Source organism: Nyctereutes procyonoides, unplaced genomic scaffold, assembly GCF_905146905.1.
Source record: "Nyctereutes procyonoides isolate TBG_1078 unplaced genomic scaffold, NYPRO_anot_genome, whole genome shotgun sequence".
NCBI classification, from domain to species: Eukaryota; Metazoa; Chordata; class Mammalia; order Carnivora; family Canidae; genus Nyctereutes; species Nyctereutes procyonoides.
In genome coordinates, this window is record NW_026575135.1 from 43,996,345 (window position 1) to 44,021,238 (window position 24,894).

At 34.1% G+C, this 24,894-nt stretch overlaps 1 protein-coding gene and 1 long non-coding RNA gene across 3 annotated transcripts in view; both read left to right on the plus strand.

The window, feature by feature from the left end:
- Positions 1–24,894, plus strand: part of LOC129494527 (uncharacterized) — a 1,043,078-nt gene that overhangs the window by 628,301 nt on the left and 389,883 nt on the right. The window lies entirely within an intron of this gene.
- Positions 6,774–7,259, plus strand: LOC129494525 (60S ribosomal protein L21-like). The gene has a single exon (XM_055301431.1). It carries the CDS (start codon positions 6,777–6,779, stop codon positions 7,257–7,259), a length of 483 nt encoding a protein of 160 aa, XP_055157406.1. The 5' UTR covers positions 6,774–6,776.

Below are 24,894 nucleotides of genomic sequence, written 5' to 3' on the forward strand. Positions count from 1 at the left end.
GTACCCTGAACTATGAATTCAATGAGTCTTAAATATATAGAATCAGAATTGAATACAGCCAACCTAATGGTCTGTTTTGAGAAACATCAGTCCTTTTGTCCTTTATCCTATACATAAGGCACACTAAATTATTCTGTGTCCCCAGATCCTTTCCATTTAGAGTCTGTATTTTGAGACACTTGATGGCTAGGAGATTTTAGGAGCCTTTAACAGAAATATGATGTAAAAATAAAACAAATTCAAGTTACGAAAATCTTGAGAGTCTGCTCAGAACACCATCAGCATCACGTCCCATCCTGGCAGTCCACGTGGAGCTGTGGCTGAGTCCACTGCATGAAAAAGCTCCTCAGTCCAGGCACGCTCCACTTCAAACTTAAACTAAATGTATTAGAACGATATAATGCCTCTAAAAGCAGATTGCACCTTATAGCCTTCTTTTTCAAGGAGTTTAAAAATGTCTTAAGAAAGGGTGATGCCTCTTTGGGATTTATGATTATTACTCATGGGCTTTATTGCTCATTCTGCTTTTCCACAACACCCGCATCACATCCACCGCCAAGCATCCAGAGGCAGGCTCGTCGCTTCAAGTTGTTTTGACAATAATTTATCCTAGAGTCTGACTCCATTGTTCTGCATGTATTACATAGAACTTCTATGGAACATCAAACATATTTATTGATAGGAGAAAATTGTGTCTTTATGAGTGTTTCTGTAATGAAACAGGATGAGGGATGTGGAAAGTCACTGGCAGTTTCAGTTCAAGAGGCTCTCTTCAGGAAGAGAAAATGGAAATGTTTTTATGAACATGAAATAAAACTCTAAAAATGATGAGATGTTCTTCTAATATCCACTCTTCAATAATATATAGTCATAGTGTCCTTTGTGAATGAAGAGGGCACTGCAGATTCTTTCTGGTTGCCAGAAGTGTTAAGTGTTCACAGTTAGAAACAATGAGCATTACACACCTCTCCCTGTGTTTCCTCACAGCCTGGACAGTGACTACTCTCACAGATGTTAAGACCCTTTCTGTAGTTGTTAGAAGGATACTGATTACCGATTTAGGGAGAAGTTCTTAATCTCCTCCTGCATCCGGGTCCCTTCCCTCCACAGACATCAGTGCAAGTGAAACAGGGTCTTAAGTTTAATACCATTGACAAGATAACCCTCCCTCTCTGTAGCACTGGCTCACCATAAGGCTATTACCTTGTTGGCCATGTACCATATCACTTTGCTGCCTGCTAATGCTTTGCTCCTTTCTTTTCTTTTCTCTTTTAATTTGCATTTAGAAGAGCTAGCAACCTCACTTGGCAAAGCTAACTGCTGATGTAGCTAACGATAAAGCACTATGGCATCACTTGAATCTCAAAAATTAGAAGAAAATGAAGAGCTAACATATATTACTTTTTTTCCAAAAGCCAGAAGCTACTTTAATTTTGCCAAAATTGTGTTGAAGAGTTATTTCAGTGTGGGCTAGGTCATAGCATTTGAATTATGTGGAAAGGTCAAATTGGAAAACTACAGGGGGTGGGAAGGAGTTGATTGAATGAGAATAAAGACTGTTAAAAGACAATGCGACATATAGGGACACTTGGAATACACCACAGCAAGAAAGGGTTTAATATTTTACTTTGCTTAGTTTAAAATTGGAAGAAACCAGTTTAGATAGACACAGCTTTTCTATAAAGGATGTTATGGAAGCCAAACCCCCCAATATACTAGGTAAGGATGAGTATGGTTATCTAAGTATCCTAGTTATGTACCTGCCCAAAGTGAAAGATTAGGTTAGTTAATGGACAACAGAGTGATTTGACATAGTTCTTCCCTTTAAGGGACTTATAGTCTACTTCAGTCCTTTTATGTTTTGAAATATGTACATCCTTCTTTCTCTGCTGTAGGCCTTACTAGTCTAAACATGTCTATGAATTCAGCAGCTTCTTCTCCCTAGAGGACTGGAGAATATCACACATAGTAGGAATCTGAAATTCCAAAAGATGACTTTATAGCTTCCAGGCAAATGGAGGTTTCTACTAGAAGAACTTTAAAATTAAGGAAAACCATGCAAGGCTTATGATGCTAACTCTATTTGTTGAGAACAAACTATCTCTTCCCCTCCCCATCCCCCTTTTCTATATGTGTATGATTCAGGTAAGATTAGTGTCAAAATCAGTGAATGTCAAAGTTGATGTAAAAATCTTTAAAACTAAAAATTATTTTAATTCACCCACCTTATATGCTCCCTATACTTCCTATCTCCTTAAGGATTTTATCATTTATTTCCCTTCTATATCTTAAACATTAATTTCTCAGAATGTTGCAACTTCAACATTTTCAAGTCTCTCTCATCTTATGTAAAATAACCGAAAATACCACCTTGGCCCTACATATCTTCACAGAAGTCCTCTTCTTTCCATTGTCAAGTATCTTTAAAGAGTTGCTTTACTCAAAGTTTATACTTCTTTACTTTTTGTGCATTCATCTCAGTATAATATGAAATTTAGGCCCACTAATTTCACTCTTCTAACCATTGACCTCTATGTTGCTAAAGCCAAAACACATATTTTTCATCGTCCTTCTTGTTTTCTTTGTGGTGTTTCGTTTCTGAAAATCTCTCAGCTTCCAGTACACTATACTTGCTTTTTTTCTACTCTTTGGTAGAAAAAGTATTTATAAATTGTAAGTTCTCTGTAAAGATTTATTTTCCTCTATTCTTTAAATGGCAGTGTTTTCCCAGGTCTTCTCCAAGCCTGTTAACTTTTTTTTCTTTTTTTTTTCTCCATTCTCCTTACGTGATTCTATTTATATTCATGGCTTCAAGCATAACCTGGAAAGCTATGATATCCAAATATGTATTTTATGTTCTATCTGGATAATAAACCCATAAGATATTATGTTATCGATTATTCAAAAACAAGTAAAATATTTGTGGACATTTTATTTGACTTTTATGGTGTTTAGGAGTTAAGATAGTAGTGATAAGCACAATGATAGTATTGAGAGAGGACTCGTTTTAAGTCTTGAGTCAGTCATTTGACCTTAAGTAAACTGCTTTAATTATAAGCCTTGTATCCTTCAATTGTAGAATGAAGTACCCACTTCATAAGATTTCCATGAGGATGAAGTGAGATCATAATTGTGAAATTCCTGGCACATAGATGGTTCACAATAAATAGTAGCCCTTATTGTAATAAAATGATCTCTTGAACAAGTTTCACTTCTAATTGTAGAAAGCCAAAGTAGCACTCTGAGCCCAATCAGGAGACAAAAACAAAACAAAACAAAACAAAAAACAAACAAAAAAACATGTAGTAGGCTAAAGCAGAACAGTTTAATACAAAGAATTACTGACTCTGACAAACATAACTATAATATATAGAGAAATTCTATATGGTAAGGCTGAGAGAGAATACCTAAGAAAGGATAAACTTGAAAAGGGTATTAACAGATACAGAGATAATCTAGAAATCACAACACTGTAAAAATGTGTTCAAATACTGGAGAAAATGTAGTTTGCCTCCTGGAGAGCAGAGCTGACCACTGGTATGGCCAGGCCAGAACTGCTGTGCAAACAACAGGCCACCTTCTGAGGTATAGACAAAGAACAGGTGATAAGAAAATGGTTGCTGGATCTGTAGTGGGAACCCAGGTGCCAGTAGGGGTGAAAGGTTGTTAGAACTTACTCTTTGAAGAAGGACTGACTTGGTGTATGACCTTCTGGACACAAGTAGCTTTATGCAGGCTGTGCTAGGCTTGTCAGAGGAGTCCAGGCTGTCTGTAGAAATATCATTGCCAGGATGAGGCTGAAAGATCAAAGGACCACATCCTGGGCTTGTGACCGCTAAGTAGTTCCTTACCAGATGTCCTCAAACCCACACTGCCTATCCTCCTGGATAATGCTGTGAATTGGAGGAAGTCTCTACCTCCTGCAAAATCTCCCCTGCTGCCCTCTGCTGAGAAACTTAACATTGTAGATTTATTTTTTTATTTTTTTAACATTGTACGTTTTAAAAGAGAAATGCTTAAACCAATTCTGTTGTTTACCATATTGAAGGTGCATTTGGAAATGAAAGGCAATGAATTGATAACTGACACAACAGATAGGCTTAACTAATACAGAGATAATCTAGAAATCACAACACCATAAAAATGTGTTCAAATACTGTGTTTTGCTCTATAGTTCTTTCAGTTCCAAGCTTTTTGATATGAAAAATTCGTGTATATATGTATAAGGTAACTTTAGTTCATAATTTAAATATGAATACCTATTAGCATCATGATAGCTTTGCATGTGCTAGAAGATAATTTAATGAATTACAATATAGCACATCGAAGAGTTGCTATGGTCTATTGAATAAAAAATCCAGTTCTTGAAAACTGCCTAAACATAATTTACCTATCCAATGTCAGTTTAAAGTTTGCACAATAAGCCACAGTGAGCTTTAAAAATCTCATATAAATAATGATCCATTTAATATGTTTTGCAAAGAAATATATTTTAAACAGTCTTTTATATTTCTTTTATATATTCTAAGAGAGGGCTCATTTTTTTCCCCATTACCTAAAAATGTTTCTCAGAAAAAATAATATAAAAATTACTATGTTGATCATAATTCCAGGAGAAAACTAAAAATCCTTGAAATATAAGCTTAGTTGAACTGCTAAGAATTGCTATTATAGCAAAGTGGCATGGCATTGGAATAAGTCCCATCAGTTATCAGGTTATCTTTAATTCACAATTTACCACTAACCACTTTGTAACCTCAAGAACTGTTTCTTTTATTTCTCTAATTTATTTATCTCTAATAATAATTTTTACTAACAATTGACCATTTATTATACCTCAGACTGTGATGAGTACTTTTGATTTTTATCACACTTCTTTTTTATATTTAAATTAAATTAGCTAACTTATAGTACATTATTAGTTTCAGCTGTAGTTTTCAATAATTCATCAGTTGCATATAACATTTCTTAATACAGCAACAAGGTCTTATTTTCATCACTGCTCCGATGGAGAAATGTTGCATTACCTGTTTAAGAGAATCACTTCAGAAGCAGAAGGGCTGGGATTTGAAGATTTTTTTTTTTTTGTCTGTCTCAAAAGCTCCTACTGATTTAGGCATGTTTCTAACTCTAGGTCAAAGTGGAGATTTATATTTCATAATCAGAGGTGTTAGAATTGATGGCACTGCTTCTCAAACTTTCATGTACACATCGATTGCCTGAAGACTTTCATCAAATACAAGCTCTAATTTAGTAGGTCTGGAGTGAGACTTGAGATTCCAAAAAAAGCTCTCATTTGGTGCCGGTATTACTAGTTCATAAACCATACTTGGCATAGAAAACGTAAGTGGCAATGGGATTGGAACAGACCAAGATATTAGTGACATCTGGATAATTTGAAGATTTCAGCTCCTTGGCATTTATCTGAAGGACTTGAAAACTTAGGCTCACACAAAAACCTGCACATAGATGTTTATAGCAGCTTTTATTTATAGTTGCCAAGACTTGGAAGAAACCAAGAAGCTTTTCAATACGTGTATGTGATAAATACAAACAAAAAAATATTATTCAACACTAAAATAAAAATGAGCTATCAAGCCATAGGAGCACATGGAGGAAACTTCAATGCAAATTACTAAGTGAAAGATGCCAATGTGAGAAGGTCACATACTATATATAACTTTGACTATATGATGTTCCAGAAAAGAAAAAAAAAACTGTGGACACAATAAAAAGATGAATAGTTGAAGGGAATATAGGGAGAAGATGAATCATTTTCCTTTGTTTGTGTTAGGGCACTGAAAATATGCTATGATATTATAATAGTGAATAGATGTTATTGTAAATTTGTCCAAACCCATAGAATGTAAATATCAAGAGTGGACCATAATATAATCTATGGACATTGGGTGATTATGATGTGTTACTGTAGGTTTATCCTTGGCAAAAACTAATAAAAATAATAATTTATATTTATATTTATAGTATAAATATACAAATACAATAAAAATATATTTTATATTCATATTAATTTAATAACAATTATTATTTTAAAAAAACTCTTGGCGAATTACTTTGATATGAGAGAGAAACTCTGCCTGTGTAGAGCATGATGTACATGGAAATCTCAATACTTACCTCTTAATTCTGTTGTGAGCCTAAGACTACTCTAAAACAAAGTCTAAAAGTCAAATAAAAAAAAAATTGACATGGGCAGCCCAGGTGGCTCAGGGGTTTAGCGCCGCCCTATGTCGGGCTCCCTGCAAGGAGCTTGCTTCTCCCTCTGCCTGTGTCTCTGCCTCTCTCTCTCTTTGTGTCTCTCATAAATAAATGAATAAATAAAATCTTTTAAAAAAATGTTGACAAAGGAAAGGACACTATCTACCATACCTAGGAATAACAATCATGAAGACAATTATCATTAGAACTCAAGCTGATTTTTTTCTCAAGGTGGGAGAATGCTTAAAGTTTTAACATGACAATTTAATAACTAAAAAATAACTTGTTACATTTGAGTTATCACTAATTTAGTTACATCTATTGTCTATTTAAATCTACTTATAAACTTTTATTTAATTAATTTATTATTTATTTATTTTAGAGAGAAAGGGGTGGGAGAGGCAGAAGGAGAGAATCTTAAGCATGTTCCATGCACAGTGTGGAGCTGGTTTCAAGGCTCCATCTGACAACCCCTGAGATTGTGACCTGAGCCAAAATCAAGAATCTGATGCTCCTTCCTTTCGGCTGGAACCGCCATCTTCCAGTAATTTGCCAAAATGACCAACACAAAGGGAAAGAGGAGAGGTACCTGCTATATGTTCTCTAGGTCTTTTAGAAAACATGGAGTTGTTCCTTTGGCCACATACTTGCGAATCTATAAGAAAGGTGATATTGTGGACATCAAGGGAATGGGCACTGTTCAAAAAGGAATGCCCCACAAATGTTACCATGGCAAAACTGGAAGGGTCTACAATGTTACTCAGCATGCTGTTGGCATTGTTGTAAACAAACAAGTTAAGGGCAAGATTCTTGCCAAGAGAATTAATGTCCGCATTGAGCATATTAAACACTCAAAGAGCCAAGATAGCTTCCTGAAGCGTGTGAAGGAAAATGATCAGAAAAAGAAGGAAGCCAAAGAGAAAGGTACTTGGGTCCAACTGAAGCACCAGCCTGCCCCACCCAGAGAAACACACTTTGTGAGAACCAATGGGAAGGAGCCTGAACTGCTGGAACCCATTCCCTATGAATTCATGGCATGATAACTGTAAAGAAAATAAAAGACCTCAGGTTTGTTAAAAAAAAAAAAAAAGAAAAAGAATCTGATGCTCAATCAACTGAGCCACCCAGGCACCCCTACTTATAAACATTTTAATACTTGTTTATATTTGTTGAAAGATTTCTAGTTATAGTTTTTAAAATCATTTTACATGTTAAGAAATCATACACATAAAATCTGTAGCTTTGCTATTCAGAGTGTTGTGCATCAACTAGCAGCATCAGCACCATCTGAGAACCTGTTAGGCTCATCTCAGGCTCCAACCCAAACCTTCTGAATCAGAATCTGCATTTAAACAATACAATGCATGGTTTCATATGCACTCTAAGACTTCAAAAGTACTGCTCTCCAAGAAGCTCTGATTTGAAAAACCCACCAAAAAATATCCTTCAGTGGTGTTCTTTAAAAGTATGTATAAACCAAATATATTTTGTAAAAAAAAAAAAAAAAAGAAAAGAAATGGTGAATATGTAATCACACAGTAGCAGTGTTTATGTTGACAGCAAGGTGTTTCCTCTATCAGCATGAACCAAAATTGTCCAAACAGAGGCTGCCTTTGAAGAACATATTATCTTCTTTTTTTTTTTTTTTGGCTTTCAAATTTGTTTTTATCATCTTCCTATTTTTTTAAAGATGTTGTAGTGAAAAATTATGATAATTACAACTTAGGATAATTGGCTGATGTTGACCATGGGTTATTATCCCATCAGCGTCTTGAACTTTGAGGTGGAAGAAAAGAAAGAACAGAAACAGATCATGAGAGGAAAAACCACTTTCTTGATTTTGCCGTTAACTTGCCCTTTGAATTTTTATATTCATACCTCCACTCTGGCCTCAGCAAAACAACAGGTGCAAACTGCAGATGGATCCCATCGCAGTGGCAGACAGACACATCTGCCACTGGTTACATGACTCTCAATTTGAAAGATGGCCAGCAGTAACCAGATTTGTGTCCTGGGGTGGCAGGGCAGAGGGCTTCTTTGAACAGTAAGGATACTTATAGGATGTGCTATTTTTGTCTGAGCACTCAATCAAGTCTGCTTTTCCAACTTTATTTCAGAATCTTAAAAACTGATTTTCCCCCTCCTGCAGGAAGGTATAATTAAACACCTTTCTTCAAGTTGAAAAAAAAAAAAAAGGAAAAAAGGACCTTAAATAAACATATATTCAGTTTTATCACATACTGTTATATATTTATTCCCATTTTAATAATATTATATATATATATAAAATTCAACAAAATGGCATAAATTACACCCCCCAAACCAAAAGTTTACAGTATATTGCAATAAATGTCTTAGTTCTTTTTTTTTTCAATTTTGCTCTCAGAAACAATATATTTAGGTTGTTGTGAAGCAATAGGTTGTTTGGCAAGTTTTACATATTTGGAATTACTAAGGCAGATACTGTTCCGCCGGCTCCAAATATGTGTGTGTGTGTATGTGTGTGTATATGCATGAGAAAGAAAGAATGGGAATATTTTTATATTTGAATGAAACATGAATATATTTTGATGTGTAAGATAAACTAGAACTTAATATTCTATACTTTAAATGATTATATCAATGTTAGTATTTTTATTCTTAAAAAATTCTGGGGGCAGCCCCGGTGGCTCAGCGGTTTAGCGCCGCCTTCAGCCCAGGACCTGATACTGGAGACCCAGGATCCAGTCCCACGTCAGGCTCCCTACATGGAGTCTACTTCTCTCTCTGCCTGTGTCTGCCTCTCTCTCTCTCTCTGTCTACCATTAATAAAATCTTTAAAAATTTTTCTAAAATTCTACATCCGTCAATAAATATGCACATGTTATCACATAAGAAACATATGAATGTGTCAGTGAATGTACAGTTAATACACATGTATGTGCATATGTGCATGTATTTTGAAATGTTGATTACCTAAGGTACAATGAATAATGTAACTATATAGCAAAGTCTATATGTGTTTATGTTTCTATATATGCTGATTAGATGAGATCAAATATTTTATACATTGGATTTTTGTTAAATTTGTAAACAATAATATTTCAATTTAAAGGTATTTTATTGACATACACAAAAATATATAGTGTTAACAGTTGTCAAGTAACTACAAATCAAAGCAATTAGATACAATTTATTTTTCCTATAAAATTTTCAAAAATTATAATGATCAATATAAAGACTCAGTTCATGAGTCTGGTATACTAGATATTTATACTAACCAGTTTTATGTGGAAAAGTGCTTGCAGAAGCATTTTGGTGTCAGTGATAATTTGGAAACAACCTAAATATTCAACAATAGAAATTATGGCACATCTAGCTATTTAAAAAAGTACTTTGTTAGAACACTTAAAGACAGGAAAATGCTCACAATATGAACTCAAATGAAAAGACACAAAATAAAAAGACAGGGCAGCTCACGTGGCTCAGCGGTTTAGCGCCGCCTTCAGCCCAGGGCGTGATCCTGGAGACCCGGGATCGAATCCCACGTCGGGCTCCCGGTGCATGGAGCCTGCTTCTCCCTCTGCCTGTGTCTCTGCCTCTCTCTCTGTGTGTCTCTCATGAATAAATAAATAAAATCTTTTAAAAAAATAAAAATAAATTTAAAAAGCAGTAGAACTCTAATTTTAAACACACATATTCGGTCAATATCCACCAAGTGCCTACCTTTTTTTTTGTTTTAGTAAGCACTGTGTGGGTATTTGGATATATTAGTGAGCAGAACAGAGGCTCCTGATCTATATACATCTTATGGTTTAGAAGCAAAAAAGACAAGAAACAAAAGGATTGAAACTTTTCATAGTAAAATATTGATAGTAAGATTATAGGTGAGATATATTTTATTTCATCCATTCCCCCTTTTCTAATCACCTACATGAATAATGAGTTACTTTTACTGTAACAAAAATGCAAATATTTAAAAATGCAAAAAAAAAACTATCAGAAAAACTATTATACTACTTAAAATGTTGCTTAACTAGTACTTTAATACTAGTTAGTACTTGTGCTAACTAATCCTTAGTCCTTTTCGAGTATTCAACCACTCCCTCATATATGTGGGATATAAATATATATATATATATATATATTTTAATTTTTTCTTCTCTATTCCAAAGAAGCATACTGGTCTCTCTAATTTGTTCTGAAAAAAAAAAATCAATGAAAATGTAATTAGTTGCAATTAATATGTAAATATGAATCTTTGGTCCTGGAATTGGTTTGCCTGGCCCAATTTAGCTCTCTAATTCTGAGTGATTATCTATCCATTTAGAGTAGTGCCTTGATCGTGCACATCTAGTTTGAATTCTCTTTGTAACATAACTCAATACTAATTTACCCATGACTATATGATCTGTGATTTTGTCATTTAACCAAATCACTTTTACATTTGCATCTGATATTTTTGAAAATATCACGGTTAATGGCTGCATAATGTTATAGTTGTTCAAGTACTAAGTAGGTAATTATTCTCATTTGCACCATGACTATTATTATATTGAAATAAGCTACATTATAAAGCCTGTTGATGGATTCCTAACCTACCTTTACCAGGCTATACACTGTGATTGTCAGATTTTAGTACATCTTCCCTTGACATCTCTATGTCAGTGGTCCCAACCACAAATGTATACAAAGACTAGCCCACCAACATGAATGAATGGAGAAGGTTGGGAACAAGGGGAACAAGGTCTTTGGAGGACATGGGCCTTGAGTACAAGGGACAGCCAGTATTCAGCTTCAGCTAATTTTGCCAATCAAGAGTATTAGCCTAAATTTTCTGATTTTTTAAATAAATTAGAAAGCTACTTTTAAATGTAAAGTTTCCCAATTACATAAAACACCAATCAACCAAACACAACAGGCTAGCCAACTGGATTTGGTTTCCAAATTAGAAGAGTTCAAATTTATGAAACTTGTACATTGTTACTTGTTATAACCTTCTGGAGATATACTTCTTTGTTTCTGTTTCTGATTTTTGTTTTTTAAATATAGCATAGGGAAAAACTTTAAAGAAAGACTTACAATTTCCTTATAAGTGTATCGAAACACCCTCACCCTGAATTGTTGTCATATTTATTGATCTTCAGTCAGATGATTCTACTTAAAGTTTATTATTTTAAGTGCATCTTGCTTTTTAAAATGTTAGGCTTTTTAATCTTTCATTTGATAATAAATCAACATAGGTTCATAAATGCCATGGATAATCATGACAAGAATATAGGGAAATTAAGTGTATGAGTACAAATCATACATCCAGTCTCTTGCTTCTTAAGCATTGTTTACTCTTAAATCTATAATCTAATTTTTAAAGAAAATGCAATGTATAATAAATCTTGAGTTTTGAATGCTATGTACAATCACAATGTTCTAGCATCTCAGAAGTAGACAGGGAAAATAAAGAATCAGAACAAAGGGAACCTATTTGTTTCCAAATCAAGAACAAACAATAAACCAAGTCTTAGTGGCTATAAACTCAAGGCATCAAGCCATAGAAGAGGGTAATTTTTGCAAAATAAAGTATAGAATAATCTTCCAATGCATAAGCAAACTGTATTGAATCTAATAAATCTAAAACTCTTAATAAAGTGCTTGGCAGGAAATCATAGAGTAAATCCAGTGTTATGAGCTCATGTGCTACAGCTGTCACCAGAGGACAGGGGTGAAATTCTGAGTAGATACAAAGGCAAAAACACAGAAAGTAGAGGAAAATTTCAAGTCATTAACACTGTGAAGCAGTGTTTGCTCAGCTCAACACCCTCAATGATTGCATTTGTTTTTCTGCATATCTACATTATATTCGTGTAATACCCATATGGTTCAAGTGGTGTCCCCATTATTAGTCTTCTGACAGGAATGTCCCTTGCAAAAGACCACGGTTTGCTTTATGGGGAAAGGAGATATTTAGAGAGATGTTTGTCTTGAGAATCCACCCAGCTTTAAGAAAGGATAATGCCCATGACTGGACAACTTTAATTCAAAAACATTAGTACTATATTTTAGGTAAAGTTTTAATGAAGAGGAAGTATTACTAAGCTCAGATTCCATTCTCCAGATGCTATAAAATTGCATGTGTTACCAATTTTTGAAAATTCATCTAAATTATTATTTTAATATAACAATAGTAGTAACTAATTGTTGGTAAGCAATATGCCAAGAAAAATATTGTGTATCTCACATGACTTGATTAAATTATCCTATGTCATTCTGTGAGGTAGCTACTATTGTTACATCTGTTTTCAGATGTGGAAATAGAGTAAGTGGCAGAGCTGGGATTTCAATCTGATCAGTTTGATTCAGGAAGTAGTAAACTTAACCTCTTTGAGTGTCATTATGGTGAGATATTTGCCTGGTAGGCAGTCAAATATGATTCTAAACCATATTTAGTCCAAGTCTTCAAAATGGGAAGTCTATTCATTTTGCCAACCTGCCTTTTGATTCAAATGAGGAATCTGCAGGGTGCAGCTGATCACTACAAACCCCAAGAACTCCCTCATTCACTTCAAGCCTGGCAGGGTTTATTTACCTGTATTTAATCAAATTGTAACTGAACCAAGAGTTTGTACCCTCACGGCACAGCAAGCCAATAAAAACTGACACTGAGGTTTTGAAAGATAAGCTGTTAATGGTGTGGTTTCACCCATGAGAACAGGACCTACTGCTCAAAAGTCCTGTCTCCCTCATGGTTTGCAAGTGAGGATTTTTAAGGTCAAAATTTGGAGCAGTGGACTCCTGAGAAGGTGGACGCTGTTGATTGGAGGCCCGTGATGTCATGCTAGCAGATGCTCTGGTGCCTTTCATTAAGTACTACAGCGGTCTTTTCTGTCTCAAGAGATTTGGAATCCGAAAAACATCTTTATTCCTTATGTTAAAATTTTCACTAAGTACATCTGGTGATCGTATCTATTTGTAAGCTAGTGGGGTTGCATTCTTACAGGTTTCTTGGCCAGTTCAGCTATGCCCGGGGATGATATGACCTCTATTGCTCATTCTTTCATCTGAACTGATAAGATGGAGGCCAGCATCAAATACGATTGGATTACTTGTGATTTAATTTGTGCTGTAAATCTAAAATCATATTGCTAATTCTTCTTTTTAAAAAAGTATTTATTTGTTTGAAAGAGGGAGAGAGCGAGAGAAAGAGAGAAAGTAGAAAAGAGGGGAAGAAGGAAAGGGAGAGAGAGCCTGACAAGAGGCTTGATCTCATGACCTGGAGACCATGACCCTGAGATCATGACCTGAGCCAAAACCAAGAGTTGGATGCTTAACCAACTGCACCACCCAGGTGCCCCATATTGCTACTCTTCTGTTTGCTTTTGTAGGAAAGATTTTTTTTTTCTTAACTTACTGGATTCTTTTGGCTGGTCTACTAATTAAATTGGTTAGCATTTAATTTTGTACTTATGAGAGCTCCACAAAGACATGAAAAGCTTCAAGACAGGCAATTGAGGCTTATATGCCATTCTGAGTTAAGGAGTTAGGGGTAGGGATCTGGGGCTTCAAAAGGAAGGAAGACAATTAACAAAAAGATGGTAAGAGCAAATAATTGGAAAACAAATGTTTGTCATGACCTGCAGAGCCAGTGGGACACAGAGGAAAGTAAACAAACATATCTTGCTGAGTTCCTCTTAGTTTGGCACACCTAGCTTGTACTCTGTAGATATTTCTGGTGGTACCTCTCTTCCAGGACCAAACATCCTCTGAATTCTCAGAGACAAATAAGGGGGAGAGGAAAGTTTTTTGAATCAGTTGGATCTTGATTCCCTTCAGCTCAAAACAGTCCACAGTACAAAGTGACACACTTTGTGGCAGCCTATTCTGATTCCCTTTAATTTCAAAGGTATTTAATATGCATAAGTGAATAAACCATTACATTCAGTCTGTATAAAGGGTGTTATCACTCATCCGCTTTGCATTGGGGAGTTTTCCTCTGAGGGTAAATTCCTCTGAATTATGCTGCCCTATGAAAGGCAACCATGCTTATCACAACATCACTAGTGCTGCTGTATGCTGCCCTATAATATGGCAGAAACACATCCTTTAGAGCAGTGCCAAGGAATCAGATCTCCCCACCAAAATGAGCTTTCCAGATAGTTCTGTGTGCCTTAGACATTGAAGAACAGCATTCAAAAATATAGCCTGCAGAGGATGCCATGACATAATCTATGTGCTTAGAGAATACTTCAACATACTCTGTGTGTGCTTGACTATCAGTTATTGTCTGGGGCTTTAAGAAATTTCTTTGTTACCTCAATCTACTGTTTTAATAAGGATTTCAGTAATTTTTCTGATGTCAGAGCACTTTCTTTTTGGGGATATGTGTTACCCCCACAGAATAGATATTATAAATACATAACACAAGCCCCTTTCTGCAGGCTAAAATTCAGTAGTTTTAGGACTCATTTACTAAAAGTTTTATGATCAGAAACTACGTTTAAAGATTTTATTTACTTATTTGAGAGAGAGAGAGAGTGTGTATGTGCATGAGTGGGGGAGGGGTAGAGAGGTAAAGAGGGAATCTTAAGCAGACTCAGAGCTAAGTGCAGAGCCTGATTTGGGGCTAATCTCAAGACTGAGATTATAATCTAGGCTGAAACCAAGAGTTGGATGCTAAACCTACTGAGCCACCCTGATCAGAAACTCTTTAGCTTAACATATTAAGTTCATAGCTTTTTTTCTAAAATTGCGGATATTATCAGGAGCATAGCCTCCCAAATAGTGGAGGAACTTCATCCTAGCCACATGATGTACCAATTTAGTAATAGAGAATATAGAAGCAGGCAGGGATAGAGGGAGGAAATAATTGAAAGCTATTTGTAGTTTAAAAAAATTCCCAGATTTCATTCTATCATACAATAAGCTTTAAAGAAATTGCTGTTGTATTGAGACCAAACTAATTATAATGAAACAGGACCAGATAATGATAATGTGCTTTGATTTTAGAATGAAATTCAGGACATAGCTCCAGGGTCTGTTTTTAATGACACCTCCATTGATAAAGGATGTAAAATTTTCCAAGTCTATTAGCTAGTCATTTAATAGTAAATTTGACCAAGTGTAATGACACCTACATTTTCTTATTAGAGTGCTTATGGTTATCTACATAGCAAATGGCAAATTGGAGATTTATATGCCATTTAAATTAGGTTACATCTAGGAAAATTCATTCTGGATCATCATGGGAAGACGGCTCTTAAAAGTCTAGTGGAACAGTTTTCAATGGTTTTCTGTAGTACCAAGAGTCATTAATATAACAAGAGATTCCTTTTTAGCAGAAGAGCTATTTAAATAGACAGCTGGGCATTGTAGTGCAAAACAGGCATCAGCTTAGTTTTGCACTTTGGCCTTTACTTATAACATAAAGGAGTCTCATTATGACAAGCCCCATTATGGCAGGAAATCTGTCTAATGTAGCTCATTCTTGCTCTTAGTCCAGGGAGGGTTAATTACCAGAAGAATTAATCTCACCAATAATAATATTTGTAAGGACTTTGAAGTTTACAAAGGATTTTCACATATAGTTCCTGCCCTTATATCATTGCCTATACTTCCTAACTGTTCTTCCTGACACCAGTTTCAACTCCTTCCAGTACATTCTCTGTATTTATGATCAAAACACAAATTTCATCACATTATTTTCCTAATTATACATTTGCAGTGTTTCCTTATTGCCTCTAGGTCATTAGCAAATCATATGGTGTAGTAAATATTGCTTGTGTGGAATCAGATTTACCATAACACACACACACACACACACAAATATACCAAAATGTATTAAAAAGGTAGTGACAATATAGGGAGGAGTAGATGCTGCAGATCTTTGCTAGCCTTGTTTCCTAACATTTTCCATAGTAAAGAGTTCACAGCTTCCAGTGGCATAGATAATACAGGTCAGGGACCAGATAGATCTCAGACAAATTTTTAAATATCTCATATATATTAAACATTTTATACAATCATGGCATAGTACTTAATACATAATAACCACTCAACAATATTTTTCTAAACTTTATTTCAATGTGGCAAGTACTGTAGTATAGCACATCCTCTACTGTGGAATTTCCACAGACTGAGGATGTTGTTATGGTAAGGTTCCAGTGTACAAATTATGTGAAAATACTGGGCAAAAGGAAAGGAAATATTTTGCCAAATGATAATATAATGTTGCAAAAGTTCTATTCAGAGAGACTTTTAAAAATCTGAGTTTACAAGTGTATATTTCACAGTTGAAAATAAACTCTGGCCCATTAGATTTTTACCTACACATCGGGGACAACATCTTGTTAAAACAAGATTGTGAAGTTTATAAGAAAGTAATAAAATCTGCCTTTTGATATAGACTTATATTTTCGTTCTTCCTGTTTCTTCTGGAATCTGCATTTTTCTGTGAATGATGAGTATTTCTCTGTCACCAAATCCTCTCTTAGCCTACGTTCATTTGGTAGTACACTGGAGAGCTGAATAAAAGTAATTAAAGACCAGGAATGTCAATGTTTTTGGCATGGAAATGGATATTTGACTTTTTCAAACATATGCTCTTGAAAATTTGCCATTCATATGTACAGACATGATTTAAATTTCTAAATATAATAAACCATGTAAAAGGAGATATGATTTGAGGAAATGAGTATAGTAATGGTAATTATGGGAAGGACCAGTGCAAAATTACCAGTTCAAGAACACTTTATGGAACATAATGAATTGTCATAGTTTTTTTAGAGTTAGAAAGATTTCTTTGACTAAATGTTAGAACATCTTGGTTTAACAGCATTCATTCTAAGAAAGACATACAAATACATTGATATAGTTTCACTGATCTCTCTTATATACGAATCATTTAAATTACAAAGAACAAACATTCCCTTCACAAAATCTGAATATACCCTTCCTTAGCTTGAACCTTAATTGAACTTGATAAATGTAATTTGATTTTCAAGGTTGTTCTTATCATATCTTAATGAATTAAAGAAACATAACAGATTCCTTGTGTGTATGTTTTTTTGTAATAATGAAAAAAATCATAGTTACACATTACCTATAAAGAAAAAGAAGGAATATTATGTAGGTTGAATTTATTTATATATTACATCATTTAATTCCTACAAGTCTTTTGTTTTGTTTTGTTTAATTTTTTTAATTCCTATAACAGTCTTTTGAAAGAGGAATTATAATCTTCACTTTAGATGTAAAGTACCAGTGCAAACTATCTTTTATAGAATAAAATTACAATTGTTTAGAATGAATTGAAGATTATTGTTTCACAGTGTATTTAACATTTTCTAGATGATGCTGTTTTTAAAGAAAAGTAGTGTAAATGTAAAAATTCAATATATTGGGATCAATAATTATGATCACATTCAATATTTATAAATTCATTTTCTCTCTAAATTGAAAAGGACTGCAATTAAAGAAGAAACCAGAATTATTTGTATCATTAACTTTATTATTTTCAGTTTTCAGAATAAAAGTTAATATCAACTTGTGTAATAACAACAGTCTTTTGCAAAAAGTCTATCTGCCACAACTATTTTTAATAAAAGCAAAGATAATAGGAAAAAAGTGTTCCAGTTATCTAGATATCTAATTATTTATAGATATCTATGTTATCTAGTTTTGTGAAAACACATAATACTGAGAATGTCAGAATTTTTTGTTTAGGAACATGATCTCTAAGTGTGATGAAAATGATAGATCATCTTCTCAGAAGAAGATCTACATATGCATACACACTAATCCTCCAAACCTCAATCAATTAAAATCACTTTTATATATGCAGTAGTATGAAATATAGAACCCACAGATTTATGACCCAAGATCCTATAATTATTTACTCCCTGAAATCTTCATGCTTACCCCCAAGGACTTCAAACCCCTATTACCCTCCACTGTTTGTTTTCCCTAGCATTTTCACCATCCAACATATTATATAATTTACTCGTGCATTGAGTGTTCATTGCCTGTTCCACTTTCCATAATGCAGCTTCCACTAGGGCAATGATTTTTGTCTGTTATAGTCACAGTGCACCTAGAACAGTTTCTGACACAAACCAGTCCCTCATTATTTCCTGAACTAATAAATAGATTTATAGTGACTGGATATATTGCATTAAGAATACAAGCCTCAAATTTAAATTCAAGAACCTTTCATTGAATTGTTGATCTGCATATTCCTAACTTCATCCTTTTAAAAGTAATAGATCATGGATGTTTTTGTAGTGTTTTTAAGATGAAATAACAAATATATAATCTTATAATAAACATATATTACTTATAGGACTTCACAGATTGTTCCCTGAATTAGCCATAGAGTGTGGAGGCCAAAGCCACCACTTCTTATAGGATTATCAAATGTCCATATTAAGTGTCAGTTTTGATTGAAAGTTTCTTTAAGGGTAAATTGATTGTTTACAATGTCATAATGACCAGAAAAATTTTATCAAAAATAGTGTAATTCAAACATTATTATAGCAAGTAAATTATTAAATTTGGAATTACACCCATACCAACACCCCTCCCCCCCAATTAGATATTTTTCCCCAGTGTATTTACCTTAGATAATACCTATGCTTTTTCTTTGTTTTGTTGATTGGTTTTCATTATTTTATTTTATTTTCCAGCATTGTGTCCTTACTCTCATATTTTTGGGCCATTCTTCAAATAGAATATCCAGGTTTCATTACCAATGGTAAGATGAAACCATGAACTTCAAAAGTCACCTTAATAACCAAATGTATCATGAAATGTACAAGTAGAAAAAAAGTCTATGGCATCGCTAGCCAATATATCTTTATCACAGCTACTATTGAGAAGACAGACTGATAAAATGTGGGAAGATAATTCAGATTTTGTGAGGAAGGAAGAAGTGTTCTTACACTTAGGGACTATTCATTAAATTTTAGTACAAAGGAAATTTTTTATATAGCTGAGTTATCAGCCAGTGAATGAAAACAGAAGGATGAACAGTTCTCTATAATTGTTGTAGAATACTAGCCAAGTCTTGTGAGATTCAGCCTGAGGATAAGTGGGGAAGAAATAATAGTTAAAGGGAGCTCATCGAACAGTTGATATTCTTTGTAGAGAGAGCCTCTTGGTTGTTGGATAGGAGGAATCAGGCAGATGTCAAAAATATGTTCATAGCTCCTTCCTCTACAATGACACAGGTCCTGTTAGACACTTCTCACACTGAAATAAATGACTCTATGCACACACCAGTGTGCTAGATTGTAATATTTATTCTCCATGATATGACTACTCCTTAAAACCCAGGCTGTCTGGCAAACTATGAGTGAATGAATGAATGAATGAATGAGATCTATGAGTCACATGCCACAGAGAATGAGAGTTTATTGTTTTTGTCTAGATAAGGAACATACTGGGGTGTGAGTTTTGTTGTTATTGTTGTTTTACCTAAACTTGTCAATTATACTCCTTCTTACCATTATTAAGCTAAATTTCATTATTATTTTCTTAAATAATTTGTGTTATAAACAGCCAGCAAGTCCCCTTGTTCCTGTGTTTTCTCATTCTTCTGTGATATCATTTTTTTTGTTTGTTCAATTATTCTGTGTATGCCACACACATAAGAACACAGCAATTGAGATATTAACAATGTTAAATAATTTCATTAATAGAATATATCTCTCTATTTCTTCCGGTCTTCTTTAGTATCCCTTCATTGAGTTTCACAATTTGCTACATAAAATCTGTAAATATTCTGCACTCAACAACTATATATTTTGTAGCATTTTCTTTATTGTGAATGGTAGCATATATTCTGCTATATTTTCTAATTTGTTATTGCTATGTAGAGAAATGTGCTGATGATTTTTAGTTTACAGAAGGTCTAGAAATGCTGATAATAACAATTGGAACTTTAGAAATATGGATTAAAACATAGAGAAAAATAGTAAATTAGATAATTAATTTGATGAAATTACTCAGATGAAGTGCAGAGAAAGAAATAAAGATAAGAATATAAGAAGAAGAGAGGTGCCTGGGTGGCTCAGTCAAATAAGAGTAAGTGTCTGCCTTCAGCTCAGATCATGACCCCAGGGTCCTGGGATGGAGCCCTTCATTGAGCTCCATGCTCAGAGGAGAGCCTGCTTCTCCCTCTCCTCCCCATTTGTGCTCTCTGTTGCTATCTCTCTCTCAAATGAATAAATAAAATCTTAAAAAGAAGAGAGAGAGAGAATATAAGAAGAAGAGATTGAGATAACTGAAGGAGAAAGTGAGGAGACCCAGTCTATAGTAACAAGTTCTAGAAGGGGATACTGTAGATATTGGAGAGAACTATATCAAAACCTAACTCGGGGAAAGGAACTAGGGGTGGTGGAAGGGGAGGGGGCGGGAGGTGGAGGTGAAAGGGTGATGGGCCCTGAGGGGGGCACTTGACAGGATGAGCACTGGGTGTTATTCTGTATGTTGGTAAATTGAACACCAATAAAAAATTAATTTATTAAAAAAAAACAACAACAACAAACAACCTGGCCCAGGAAAGCCCAGGACTGGTCTGGTGGCCTTAGAGAAGCCTACTAGGGCATGACGCATTATGGTTAATGACATGGACTTTAGGTTTAAATTAGTATCAGTTAAAGTCACAATTCCAACATTTACTAAAAGTGTGAGGGGCCTTGTATAAAACATCTGTTTTTTTTTTTTTTCTAAAGCTCAATTTCCTCATTATCCTAATGGGCATCATGTGAGCTCCTGATTTATCATATTGTCAGTGAGATAATACAAGGGCACTGTTCAGTATTGTACCTGGCACATAACACTCAGAGAATGTTACCTATTAAAGGATTCTAAAAGTGTAATGCTACTTATATTAATAGAATAAACTAATGTATAATAAATTAATGTGTTAATATATTGTATAGAATTATTTGATTATTAATATATCAATAATAATGTAATGATTGATATGTTATATATTGCTATATTATATTAATATTAATTATATGGAAGTGTAGAGGTGCTAAGTAATATCTTTAAGACCTAACTATCATGGGATTAAATACATTGTTCCTTGGAGATGAAAACACTTGTCATGCATATCTAGCACTGCTATTATCCCAATAGTAGTATAATCTTATTCTCATTTGTCAGCTCAAAAGATTCCAGTTTGGGGGGCTTAGGAATTAAGAATTGTGGGGAACTAAATTTCGGGCAAGGGGGCACTTTAGATAAAAAAAATACTAAAGCTTGGATCATTTGTCAAAATGACACACCTGAGTAGTGATAAAGCCAGGATTCAAACTCATGTGCACCCCTGTGCAAATTTCTTTCTAATAAGCCACTATGAGAGGAACTGAGTCATTGAAATGCAGAATAAGTGATAGGAGAAGCATTAAAATTATGTTTACCAATAATGTAGGAAGGAAGGAAGGAAGGAAGGAAGGAAGGAAGGAAGGAAGGAAGGAAGGATATACTATGAATACATTTTAAATAGGATATGAATTTGTACAGAGCTTGTAACAAAAAAAATAAGGCCCTTTTTTAATAGAAGTCTAAAAAGTTCTAGGAAGGAGTTAATCAAAAGATTTGTATTAGTTACCTCTAAAAAAACTCCTATTGCTTTCCATACTTTTCTACCAAGAAAATTTTATTTCCTTTTAATAATTTTATTTGAAAATATAGTCTCAAGAAAGGTAAGAAACCACACTTGGAGTTAGGATTTCGAAGGGAAGCAATAGTTTCTAATTATAACGAATTCAGAATACAAAAAAGTAGTGAAGGACAGGCTTCCACCTCCTTTCCTTCTTCTCCTCCCTCTCATACTCCCCTCACTAATTTTCCCTTTGATTTTTCCTACAGATATGGTAGTTCAGGGTGCATATGCACAAGGGATCCAGTCTAACAGGATGAAGGAGGGCTTTAGTCCAGTGCTAAGATACCACTACATCCACAAGAAGAGATTTTCTTAGATCACTAAAATCCTGAAGTTCTGAGTATATAATCGTTTTCAGGAAAAACATCTTTAATCTTGATATATGGTTTTTGTGCACAAACTTTATACGAATAGGAGGGATGATGAAAAATATAAGATGATGGGATCCCTGCGGGGCTCAGCGGTTTAGCTCCTGCCTTTGGCCCAGGGCGTGATCCTGGAGTCCCAGAATCGAGTCCCACATCGGGCTCTCTGTGTGGAGCCTGCTTCTCCCTCTGCCTGTGTCTCTGCCTCTCTCTCTCTCTCTCTGTGTGTGTCTCTCATGAATGGAAAAATAAAATCTTTAATTAAAAAATATATATATTATCATCATATATATCATATATATATATATATGATATATATGATATATATGATGCTGACAGGGGTTCCTGAGTGGCTCAATAGGTTAAGCGACCAGCTCTTGATTTCAGCTTGGGTCAGGGTCTCTGTCTCAGAGATCTTGACCAAGCCCTGCCTCTCTCCTCAGAGAATCTGCTGGAAATTCTCTCTCTCTCTTTCTCCCTTTCCCTCTGCCTCTCCTCCTGCTCATATGCACTCTCTCTGTCAAATAAATCTTTTTTTAAAGAAAAATATAGAAGATATTTAAAAAATATTAGTTATGGTAACAAGGAAAATTAGAACAAGGTTGTTCTTTTATCAACACTGCAAATTTAGTATTTGGCATATTATATTCTATTTAACATTCTGATAGTTCCCTATTTTACTGCCAATTCTTTCCACATATCTTTATATCTTCCCATCTATTTCTTGTCCACTTGCCTCTTCCTGTCCGCTTATACTACTGAACTGAAACTACTTTCTCCACTTTCATCTATGACACATCATTCTGTTTTCTATTTTTCACAAATCATTGCGCTTTTTATTTTTCCTATTTCTTGACTTTCTGTACTGTTGAATTTCTCTGGTTTTATAAGATTCTTTCACACGCTAATTTTTGCACCTCTACAGTATTTTTGTTTTTCAATAATTCTTTAAGGATGCATATTTCTGTAATTATCAGGGCGAACAATATAAAATGTTGTTAAAACAGTACAATTAATATGCCATTATCAACTAGTGATAAGCATTTTTAGTTTTGTTTAAGGTTATGTTTTTTTTTTTTCCTTTCTTACTATAAAGGCTGGAAGCCTGCAATGGGGGTGGTTACATGTGTTTGCCTTTGTCCACTTCTTTGCTTTTTACTATGATTTTGATTCTCCTCCTTGTGCTCCTCCCCTCTCCATGTTAGAGTTCCAGAGATGTTTAAGGGCCTAATCCCTCTCTCTCATTATTTCTCTTAGTTTCTCAGACACTGGGAGTTTCCCACCTAGTTTCTTTGACACAAGTCAATGTATCTTCATTTCTGCTCATTACTTCTTTCTCAGTCTCAAAGCCTTCTTTCTCTGACCCATCTGGTTTCTTCATAATGGAATAGTCTTGCCAAAACAATAGATCTCAATTTTATTAATGATAAAGTTTATATACTTACTTCTGTGATTTGTAAATTAAATCATATGTATAATTTGTACTTCTGAAAGACATTTTAAATTAAGGCCAGGTTGTCTTTTAGATTTCTTTGTACTCAAATATTTAGAATGAATTTGAGCTAATAATAATTCAATGTATTATCTAATTCATATATGTAATCCTATTAGGCTATTTAGATACTGGTTTAAAGAATATGAACTGGTACATACAGTATAGTCTTTAGTATTTAACCACATTCTAGACCACATTATTTCAGCTTTTTATTGATGTATCATATGAAAGAAAACTTGCAATCAATCATTTCTTCAACATTTTGCTAGTCTTAGAAAAATGAGGCTACTATCACAAATGATATATGAGGTGATGTTTTAAAAATATTTCTGTGTATTAACAATAACAGCTAACCCTTCTAAAATAAAAAATGAGGTTCTTTATAAAGTGAACAATGGAAAAATATAGTATCATCCTTCCAAGGGCCACTAAGGAAATACAAAAGGTACCTCTGAATACTGTATTGAATATATAAAGGTATTTACATATAATACATTTGTACCATGTAGAACACTCAGATAAGAATTATTCTATTGGCATACTGCTTATTTTATGTAGCCTCTCTCTCAAAAAATATTCACAAAAGAAGTATTTAATATTTCCTATTTTTAACTCATCATTTGGACTCAAACATTGGAATAAACACCATCTAACTTAATACCTATTTAACTTAAGTGTAATGATAAACAGTGTTCACATACATCTTCCTTTGCCCATGAATAAATACATGGGCAAATACAATAAATAAATAAATAAATAAATAACCATAAGTACTATGGTTATTCTTAACTAATTATATATATAATAATTTTATACATATATATATTTTTTTTTCCTAAAACACAAACTTTTCCAAAGGAAAAAAAAAGTTCATGGGATAATGAAACTCCAAAGAGAAAAATTATTTGCCCTGAATGGTAATAGGAATAGTGTTTTGCATTAATTCCATTATATAGCCCATCTGAGAACTGACAAAACACTTTAACACTGGTATCTAGGGAAATTTCATTTATCTTTGAATGCTTGTCTTTTATCATTTTGCTCTATTTTATTAAATTCCTCCTTTGTGTTCTAAAATAATCTGTACTAAACTGACAGTTCTAATGCAACAGGGATACTATAGAATTGTAATAACTGCATCAGTAACTACTATCCATTGCTCATATACAGAT

Coding starts and splice junctions, on each gene's coding strand:
- LOC129494525 (XM_055301431.1), top strand. CDS start 6,777: ATGACCAACACAAAGGGAAAGAGGAGAGGTACCTGCTATATGTTCTCT.